The sequence below is a fragment of the Solanum verrucosum genome, unplaced genomic scaffold (assembly GCF_900185275.1).
Source record: "Solanum verrucosum unplaced genomic scaffold, falcon-dt-bn FXZP01000196.1, whole genome shotgun sequence".
NCBI lineage: Eukaryota > Viridiplantae > Streptophyta > Magnoliopsida > Solanales > Solanaceae > Solanum > Solanum verrucosum.
The window spans coordinates 1,614,561-1,625,443 of NW_026020420.1; the positions used below are offsets into that span (position 1 = coordinate 1,614,561).

The following is a 10,883-nucleotide window of genomic DNA, read 5'->3' on the forward strand; positions in this document are numbered from 1 at the left end:
TTCAGATGAACTCCCTAAGAACATGTTGGCTCCGCCGCTGACTAAAGTAGTGATTTATCGTATCGTAATAATTAGACACGTGACAGCTTTCGTGGTGATGTTTGAGGATTCTAATATATCGCGTTTACAAATAGAACGAGCACACGTGATAGCATTCATAGTGATGTTTGAGGATTCTAATTTATCGTGATCACGAATAGAACGAGCCCACGTGATAGCATTTATAGTGATGTTTGAGGATTTTTAATATATCACATTCACGAATAGAACAAGCACGCGTGATAGCATGATGATGAGATTTGAGGATTACACATAATAGCATTCATGGTGAGATTTTGAGAAATTCGAATATACTGCATTTACAAATAGAACGAGTTTGTTACGTGAAACATTATGATGGAAAATTTTCCTTTCATAATAAGCTATTGCAAGTATATCATATATGATAAGCATATAATTGAAAACAAAAGGTCTCAAATATAGTATAACAAAATTTTGGTTAGGAAATCATTATTACTATTATTATTAACATCTAGCACTTTGATTTGCCAAGGAGACATATAGTACAAATGTTTGTTAAGGATTAGAAAATGCCTTTGATTTTAATTGTTTATTATGATAGAATATGTTTCTAATATTGGAAGATATGAAAAATATTTTATTAAAAAATTGATCAAAACAAATAATTTCTCTAATTAATGAATTGAACTCAACTTTTTTAACACGTATTTCAACTTTAATTCATTGTCAATATCAACTTTTAATACTTTAATATAATGAGTTAACTCATCGTTAAAGCACAATCAACCTATCTTATCTTATCATAAACTTGAGATCTCTCATAAACTTCAATAATATTTTAAATTTTCCACTCTGCATTTCAATTTGCATCGAGAAATTTCATATTAAAACGTAAAGCACTTCATAACAATTTAACACTCAAAAATCAAACATGACACGTATAATTAAAAAACAAAGAAGCATATACAACTCCACCACGATCATTACACGTAACAAAAGGACTTTAATATAAAAAGCAAAAGTAAAGTCCACACACTCCACTCCGATCCCACAAACCCGAGCTCAACTCTCTCTAATCCCTAACTGCCAAAATGGAGAACCCAAAATCCGATCAAGCTCCGGCAGAAAACTGCTCAGATCCGGCGCCGTCAAATTCGAATTCCGGCGATGATCCATCACCTCCGACTACCGCAGAAATTTGGGAAGAGAAGCCGGAGATAGAAGATCCAGATACCTTACGTCAGCCGAAGAGAAGAAAAAACTGTCCAAGTGCTTTAGATAAATTCGATTCCGTGAATTCAGGTTCTAATTTTGGATTTTCCTTCTCGTTTGACTCGAAATTCTCCGGTTGTTCAACTCCTGAAGTTACCCCCAAATTCGGATCGTTCAATCGAGTAAAACCCGGTTCTAGCAAAGATCCGAAATCCGAAGAAACTGTACTCGAAGAAGAAGATGAAGATGACGATGACGATGACGACGATGAAGAAAAACCCGATGTTGTTGTGGAGAAGAATTCTCTGGGTTTATTGAGTTCAGTTGATGGGATCAAAACGGTAGATTGACATAGATCGGAAATTACAGAGCGAATTTACAGAATTACCCATCTCCACCGGCCGGAGCTTCTCATCAGAACATCCCCGCCGGCGACTGGAATTGGTGGGGGAGGGAAAATAGGAGCACCAAATGTGGCTATATTTGTAAAACACCGAAAACAAAGAGTTTTTTTGTTGTAATTTTTGTATCAATAATAATAATGGTAATAAATGAGCTTATGTTTCTTTATGCTTTTTATTGTGTTTAATAATATACAAATTATTTTCTCTAAACTTTATTGGGAATTAATTTCATTTTAATGTTTATAATATACTTTAAAGTATGATCATGTTGTTATATGCAAATTATATTTGGTAGTTTCACGAGAATAACTAAGCTGACAAATAGAAGTTTGCAATTGGTACAATACGGTGGTGCCTTACCGCATCATAGTCAGACACGTGATAGCTTTTGTGGTAATGTATGAGGATTCTAATATCTTGCATTCACGAATCAAACGAGTTTGTGGTTTCACAAGGATAATTAAGCTCGCATTGAAATTTACAATTGGTATACTAAAGTGGTGTTTTACTGTATTGTAGCCAGACACGTGATAGCTTTTGTGATGATATTTAAGGATTCTAATATATCGCGTACATGGATGAATGAGTTTGTGATTTCACTAGGATAACTAAGCTGACATATCAAAATTTACTAATTGGTACACTAAAGTGGTGCTTTACCGTATCATAGTCAGACACATAATAGCTTTCATGGTGATGTTTGAGGATTCTAATATATTGCGTTCATGAATAAAATGAGTTTGTGGTTCCATAAGAATAACTAAGCCGATACACCGAAATTTACAATTGATACACTAAAGTGGTGCTTTATTGTATCGTAATCAGACACATAATAGCTTTTGTGATGATATTTGAAGATTCTAGTATATCGCATTAAACTATTAAAGTATATATATATGTGTTTCTCACCTAGTCATCAAAAGAGTATTATAAATATCTCAATAATCAAAATGGTATATCTAAATTGTTGACTAAATCCTATGAATAATTCAAAAAAGATAGGTCTTAAAAAATGGTGTAATAATATGGCATTCCTTTTCAATGAAAATTTTCACAAAAATAACGACTTAAATAAATAATTAATTCCTTTTTCATGATGCAACTTAATTGCACGTGCGAGATGTTTCCTTGTCATGTATAGTGTACTAGTGAAAGTATTGATTGATATTCCATAGACCATACTCCATAGAAAAAGCTACACGTGTGCACAGAGAAAATAAGTGATTTTTTTTATATTTGTTAAGTATTTAAAAATATTATTCTAAAAATATTTCGATAAATAATTGGTGACGGTGAGGTTTGAGGTGAGAATACACATAATTTAACTATGATTAAATTATGTGTTTGTATAAAAGAGTATTCATTAGTTTGATGTAAATATTCAAATAATTTTTTACATCTATAATGTAGAAATCTAATATATATATATATATATACATGTATGAAATACATATAATATATATTTTTATGATAAAAATATATATACACGTGTGAGTTTGTATAAAAGAGTATTCACTCAGCGCACTAAGATTTCACTATCCATAATATTGATTGTTGAGTGGCTAAACCACATTGAATCTATTGCATGTAATTTTACTTTATATTTCTACGAGATGGTGAAAAAATATTTCCTTTCCATTCTATCCCTTAGATTTATTTCCACATAATGTTAAGTTTTTTTCAATTTGTTATGTACCAAAACTTGTTTTGTCATTTTCATGATTTTACTTGACAAAAAATAAGATTGTCACATTACATGCCATTCAATTGAAGATGGAGCAAAGTATTCAAATTTGTGGATATCTAAATCACAGAGTAGCCACATGAGTTATCATGATCCTAGCCAAAGTTTGTCCCCTACAAAACCAAAAATATTGATACACCAAATCTAGACTTTAAAAGAAAAATGGACAAAGTACTAAAATAAAGTATGACTAACACTTTGAAACCTACCAAAAAGTCATTATATTCCATAAGTCAATGTTGAAGATAAAAAGAATCTATCGAAAATAACCTTTTAACCCCACAGAAGGTAAGGGTAAAATTTCAATATATTTTATCCTCGTCAGACCTAATTTGAACACAAGATGATTCATAAACCATATTTTTGTTGCAAGAACAAGTAAACAAGGCAAATATAGAGCAAGTAAATGACAATAAAACTAAGTTGTGTTCATCGTTAGGGAACGTAGCCAATGAGGCTAGTAAGTTTCTTATTGCCTTATACTTTTAGTCGATAAACGAAGAGGGATGCAACACGAGGATTTTCCAGGAGGTCACCCCGACCTCTGCTCTCCCCTAAACACGCTTAACTTTAGAGTTTTGATGGGCTGCGAAGATAATAGAAACAAAAAGGCATTGTTATACATTTGTTGGTTGCTTTTTTCACCTCTTTACACTTGCGCAAGAGGTATCATACATAACAGTGGTAATGCATGTCATTACAGGCCTGTCACCTCTGTGACTTAAACCTGAAAATGCATCGCGGTACTGAATCTTCGATACAGTATTTACAAGTACAAACAACCACATATATTCATTTGGGTGTGAGGGACGCCCTTTTGGCATTGTTCCCTCTTTGCAAAGCTCCTCAAATTTAGTTTCCCTCGGCCTTGCATGAGACGATACCTGGAACTCATTTTCATACTGGAGGCAGATTTCGGTGACTAGAGGAAGGAAAATCCTTCATTCTGCAGCTATATACGCGGTACAAGAAGTAGAAACAGCGGGAGCACCCACAAGTTTGAAGAAAAGATACCTGGTGAAGCTGCACATGGAGTACACCAGAATATTATTTAGTAGGAAGAGTAAAATCACAGAATAATTGAGTGTCCAAGTATGTTTCTGGTAGCAAGAAACATACTTTGACGTATGTAGAAAGATGTTGCTTGGACTCTCCAAAATGTTGCCGCACACGTGTTGGATCCTCCAAAAATGCACTTCTTTTGGAGAGGATCCGGCACACACCTGTCGGCATTTTTGAAGAGTCCAAGTAACATTGTAAAATAGAAGAGTTCCATTAGCTTTAATTCCCCATCCCTTTCTCAGCTGACAGAAAGGTAGAGAACATTGAAGACTGATGAGTGATTGCTTAACATGCCTCAAGAGCTCCTAAGCTTTTGTGTATAAAACAAAAAGAAAATGCTCGTCCGAATCTACTTACATGAAGATGTCAAGTTTGAAACGGAAGGTGTTCTCTGTGGAGGCTCTGCAACTGAAGGTGTCCTTGGAGGAGGCTGTGCATGAGCATACACTACATGGGGCAATGGGCTTGATACAGGGATTTTATGCAAGACAGGAGTTGGAGCATGTATTTGTTGATGTGGAGAGGGAGCAATGTGAGGTGCAGGGACTGGTGATCGAACAGGAGCTGGCGCAGGAGGATGACTCTTTGCCTTCCTTGGGTATCTCCCAAAATGACAAGGAGGTTGGGCCGTATGACGTTTGTGAGTTGGATGTACAGGGGCAGGTGCAAGCACTGGTGCAGATACTGGTGAAACTTTCCGGCCAACTGATCCACCTTTCTCAGCCCTCGGAGCAGGTGAAATTGCAGGAGCAACACTTGGACCTTGGTGATGGTGATGGCTATGGTGGTGATGGTGATGATGGTGGTGATAAGGTTGAGGAGCTGGAGAAGGTGTAGGACTACCGCCATTACCACCAAGAGAATGTTTTAAAACAGAAGACAGGCTAACTTGTTTAACCTTCCCAAATACAGTGTTATTCAGGCCAAGGTTTTTAGAATTAGAACCAATGGTCTGAGCCAACTGCTTCAACCTAGAATTGGAAGGAATCCCAACTGCTAAATAAACTTGACACTGAATAATAGTAGGAGGATCCACCGTCGAACCCCTTGTATTAGTCAGCTTGATATATAAGTTCTGCACCCATAAGAGAAATGAGAAATATCAATTGACAAGCAAACAGTAATCAAGAATGCTTGTAAATAAAAAGTAGAAACAATCATGCTAAGCAAGAACACAGCACAAATTAGAAACCATGAAATCCTCTACCATGACCAAGGGACCAATGCTTTCGCAAGTATTGTTAATAATATGGCACATAAATACGAAAATAAATATATTTATAATTATGTGCAACATGCGAGTGCACAAGCGTTTGATCGAAGGTGCAAACATTGTGAACCTTTTTCACCTCAAAACAGAACTGCAAAAAACTGGAACTATTGAAACCATATTGATGGTTATCACTATCCCAACAGTTCTTTTTTATTACAAAATCATAATTTGCAGAAGCGGGACAAATCCTTGAAGTTCAACTCCAAACCATTTCCAATGCCCTGGAACTGTCTGTCACGAACCTTTAGGAAGTACACATATTGACATTCATTTACAAGGACTTTTGAGTTTCATATTCCTAAATAGTTAACCTACCAGGGAGAATATTATCTTTGGTAGTTGATACCTCCTAAATAGTTCATCATGAATTGCATCAACGGCCAACATCAGAGGATAGAAAAGGATATACAAGTCAATGCACTTAACAGAAATCATATTCACATACCTCGTATGATGCAAGATGTACCCCTGATTTCAGCTGGCTTGTTAGCTCATCAAATTTATCTTGAATTTCATCAATAGAGGAGTTCAATGTGAAGTTGAATTGGATCTGCACATTTTGCATAAGGAATACACTTTGTTTAGGGATCACTGTAATCCCTCCTCTGAGTTTCAGCACATCGAAAGAAAAAGGATCCCCAAACAAAGATGGCGTCAGGTGCAGAAATGACTGGTGAGTAATTACAGTTTCAATCTCGGATCTGACTAAACTCAGAGCAGTTGGAGAGATCCTCATATTTTTCAAATCAGAATCAACAGCAAAGACAACCCTTGTTATGTTTGATCCAGCTATATTTTCTAATGATATTATTTCCACCTGTAATAAGCATGAATCTGTAAGAAAAGGAACAAATAGCAAAAGCAGTTAATCTAAGAGAGGAAAGGAAAAACAAAGAAACCCCATAGTTGACATACTTTAGTGTTGGAAACACTTATTTCATCAAAAATATCATCCTCAAGTTGCACGATATAATCCTCCATCAAAGAAACTGGCTTCTCAAGCATGAAACTGGCTACTATGTCATGACCTAGAAAGCCCCAGACACAAAAATAATCAATAGATGAAAGTATATCAATAAAGATGTACTTTAATCAGCTATCTTTTAAGATTACTATATCAGAAATTCAGAATACAGGAGAAAGAAATGAAGAGTTCTCAAAGTAAAGCTTGCATTGCATGGTGGAATGCTGATTGATGAAACGAAGATAAACACGAATGGTCAACTCAAAATTACATGATGACAAACTTGAGAACTCAGCTGAACAGAAGAGGTCAGACATTAGGATGCTATTAAATTAACTAAATGGACCACCAGAAGCTCATGTGCTGACAAGGACAGAAAACACATTGACTAACTTATCTAAGCGTCGTCAGTTATCAAAATCTCCAGACATTGCATGTTTAGGATTGTGGATCTATTAGTCCCAGTACTTTACGAACTTATAATCAATGTCTAGCACACATAATGGGAAAATCAAATTGTCGCATGCCAGAGCATGTCACCCTTTTCAATCCAATTGGACAATTATCTTTATAATAGAGTGAAAGGTCCTAAAGAATAAGAAAACCAGCAAAAGTGGATCACTGAGGTATCTTTAATTGCTCAACCATCATGAAAGTCCTGCACTTTGGAGTTGTTTCTTGAACATCATGCATTTGGGATAGGCATGATAACATCGGAAAATGTCTAAGAGCATAAAAAAAGTAAAACTTGCTTGACCAGTTGAAGTTTTCACTTTTCCTTGCAAGTGAACACCACTACTCGTATGGGATCATCATACAAGGGTATCGCGACTAACTATCACAAGGATAAAATGTCAAGATAATGTATGGAGACTCAAGTTCTAAATAAACTTTCTAACTAAAGTATGACTAAGAGTAACAAGAATGAATATAACGAAAACCACCAAAAAGAAAAGGAAAGAGAAAAAGAACAAAAGAAGGGGAAATTATGTAAAGATCTGGAACAGTGACAAAGGGGTCGATCGTCTGAAATAACACCATACCATCCTACTGCAGTGTCTATGACCAGTTTGAAACTCAGCATATGATCTTTGACCCTGATTGAGTATGTCTACATCAAATTCTTCATAACCTAGATAGCCAGACGACATACACAACTATTTTATGGTTATTACTCTACTCCAACTGAGAAACAGAAAAGGTTGTATTTTCTTGAGGTGCAACAGATGAGCAAAAGTAACATTTCTAAGCCACAACAGGGTGCAATACATAAAACAGAAAGCTTTGCTTAATGATTAGATTTTGATGTAAATTATGTACAAATTACTAAAATAAGAGATTACCTAAAAAGCATTCTAACGTGAGCTTTAATACCAGTACTATCTACCTATGTTGCTTGGACTCTCCAAAAATGTTGTTGCACCCGTGTCAGATCCTCCAAAACACACTGTTTTTTGAAGATCTAACACACACCTGTTTTGAAGAGTCCGAGCAACATAACTATCTACTACTTAATGCCCAAAAAATGCATTATATGCCTTACATATCAAATTAAAGGCCAAGACTTTTTCCAAGTTTGACATAGTAATAACAACCTAAAATAGTGAGAAAAAATCACTTCTTTTTACAAATATAGAAGAAACCCACAAATCAAAAACACCAGTTCATTTAAGCAAAAAGTAATTAAACCATAAAACTACACAAACCCACCCAAAAAGGGTAATTAGGATCTCAAAAACCCAAATTTAGGAAACCATAATTACACAATAAGATCTGCTAACACCATAAAAATCTCTTTAAATTTCTCCTAATAACTATAACACACCTCGACTACTCCGTCAAGTAACATACTACAACAAAACGGAAATCGTAGTAGCTCAGTTGATTGTCTACCTGAACTTAAAAGGTTCGATTCCCCACCTCGTAATCCCCTATAACAAACAATGATGACAATGGGAAACTCAAAATCAAGAAAAGGGGTTACCTCTAAACTTGGGGTCTAGATCTAGATCCCCAAGATCTCCATTATGAAAAATTGGCAATAAGAACACAGCAGACAGCAATACAGCTCCACCAAACAGCAAAGCAAGTACACATCTAAACTTAACCCAACCACTGAATCTTCCACACCTATTCTCTACATTTTGTTCTGTACTGTTTGCACCTACTGATGAAATGGGTAGTTGATGCTCTTCCTCTACTTTACCCATTGGTAATAATAATGGTAATGTGGGTTTTATCCCTTTTTACTTATCTCCATTTCTGGTGTGATGTAGTGAGAGAAACTCCATGGATTCTTCTTCTTTCTTCTTCTTCTTCTTCTTCCCCTTTTTTCCTGTGAGAAAAAGAGAGAGAAACTTCCTTTTTGGTAAGACTCAATTTCAAAGAGTGGTAATATGTACTCCACTTCTTTTCTACTACTTAATTAACTATATACTTACGATCTTCGATTCAAGTAAAATATATCGTAAAAGAAGAATATTAATGGATAAACTAGACAAGTGATGGTTATGTATTACTATCTAATATAACTGTCGATCTTCAAACCCTCTTATCTAAGGTCATATTCTCGTTAAGATACAAATACGTTATGTCTTATATAATTACTTCAACCTCCATATTTTTTTCGGATTTCTACCTCTCTTCAGACATTGTAGCCAACTTCTCACACATATTGTGATTGGGATTGTGGGTCTCCTCTTCACATGTCTAGATCATCTCAACTCACGTTTCTCGTTTTATTCACCACGTTAGTTTCACTTTATCGTGAATATCTTTATTTTTAACGAATCTTTCTTTACGTGTTCAGTTCTACACATTCATTTCAGCATTTTCATTTTCGTTATTCTCATCTATTGGATGTACAGGTTCTATATCAAGTTTAAATCATTACTCATTTTATTTTACTTTATATGATTATATTTGATTGGTCGCAAAAATTGATAAGAAAAAAAGTTAGGCAAATACTATATTATTTGAAAATTAAAATCTTAAACTTATTTATATGACTATGGATATATATCCTTAAGTGTAATAAAAAAATGTTAAAGAATTTTAAATGTAGAATAGTGTTCTTCACTTAATCAATTATTTTAACCTTAGTTAATTAAAAAATAAAATAAAAATGTATGCCATGACTTAATCATGATCAAGATTCAAGTGTAATAATTTTGTTAATGAAAAACATACAACTTGTATTTATTAAATATATGTGAATAAAATTTTATCATTTTAGGGTTGGGATAGAACTTGAAATAATTGAGTAACTTTTGCCATTAAAAAACTTCACTTGTACCTAGTATTTATATCAATCCAATAAATATATATGTTTATATTTACACTCTTATCAATAAAATATAAATAATATATATTTTCATTTTAATTTATAACTTAATTATGATAAATAAATTCTCATATTTAAATATCGAATGTAAATAATATTGTTACCTTAATTAAGATTATATTTTTTTGTAGAGAGAATTTTATTTTGTTGTTTTGTTAGAATGGCTTTTTGTTTTTAAGTTGTTGTTTGTGGGTTTATAAGTTGGTATTTTGTATTTTGTAATAAAGTCACATATGCAAACAAAAGGTTTAACTTCTCCACGTTTTTTGTCAACTTTGGTCCCTTGTCAACATAAATATGGTTGTAATTTTTTCAAAAAAAAATAAAAATAAATACACAACACATAAATTTTTCAAAAAAATTAAAATGAAAATAATTAACTTCAAAAAGTTTTTGAAGTAAGTCAAATGATCACTTTAATTCAAAAACTTCTTTGGAACATGAGTTGGCTAAATATAAAAAATTCATATGTATAGGACTATAGTCTATATAGACTATAATTAAGGAAAATAACATTGTATTAATATTATAGTTGAAATATATTTAAGTAATTGTGATTAGGTATATATATGGTAACTCTTGATTACATAGAAAGGAAAAAAATAACTCTTGGTTACTATTATGGTAGCTCTTTTTTTTATTAGTTGATGTTCGTATTGTGGCGTGACTAAATTTGAATTCACGTGGAAAAGTTTTAAATTGAGATTAATATGTGTTGCCTAATGAAGATGATTTATATCTATGGTTCGAATTCAAGATCTCTAATTAAGAAAAAAAAAAAGATACTCCGTATTTATTACTCTTAATTGGTTAATAAAGTGGCACTAGGTAAGGTAATTTATTTATTTACAGTAAAAAAA

General features: G+C 33.6%; 2 protein-coding genes across 2 annotated transcripts; one reads left to right on the forward strand and one right to left on the reverse strand.

Moving 5' to 3' along the window:
* Window positions 1–1,060: 1,060 nt before the first annotated feature.
* Window positions 1,061–1,777, forward strand: LOC125841071 (uncharacterized protein At3g49140-like). The gene has a single exon (XM_049520078.1). The coding sequence runs from the start codon at window positions 1,113–1,115 to the stop codon at window positions 1,581–1,583; it is 471 nt and encodes a 156-aa protein (XP_049376035.1). The 5' UTR covers window positions 1,061–1,112; the 3' UTR covers window positions 1,584–1,777.
* Window positions 1,778–3,979: 2,202 nt separating this feature from the next.
* On the reverse strand, window positions 3,980–9,097 carry LOC125841070 (uncharacterized). The gene is made up of 5 exons (XM_049520077.1): window positions 8,665–9,097; window positions 6,632–6,744; window positions 6,162–6,533; window positions 4,801–5,518; window positions 3,980–4,404 (listed from the first exon to the last, which is right to left on the reverse strand). Exons 1-5 carry the CDS (start codon window positions 8,888–8,890, stop codon window positions 4,334–4,336), a joined length of 1,500 nt encoding a protein of 499 aa, XP_049376034.1. The 5' UTR covers window positions 8,891–9,097; the 3' UTR covers window positions 3,980–4,333.
* Between the last annotated feature and the right edge of the window lie 1,786 nt (window positions 9,098–10,883).

Excerpts from the sequence above, each read along its gene's own strand:
- LOC125841071 (XM_049520078.1), top strand. The coding sequence starts at position 1,113 with ATGGAGAACCCAAAATCCGATCAAGCTCCGGCAGAAAACTGCTCAGAT.
- LOC125841070 (XM_049520077.1), bottom strand. The coding sequence starts at position 8,890 with ATGGGTAAAGTAGAGGAAGAGCATCAACTACCCATTTCATCAGTAGGT. Across the intron at positions 6,745-8,664 it reads TCTAGACCCCAAGTTTAGAG|GTCATGACATAGTAGCCAGT; the intron begins GTAACCCCTTTT and ends GGGGCTTTCTAG. Across the intron at positions 6,534-6,631 it reads TAAGTGTTTCCAACACTAAA|GTGGAAATAATATCATTAGA; the intron begins GTATGTCAACTA and ends TGCTTATTACAG.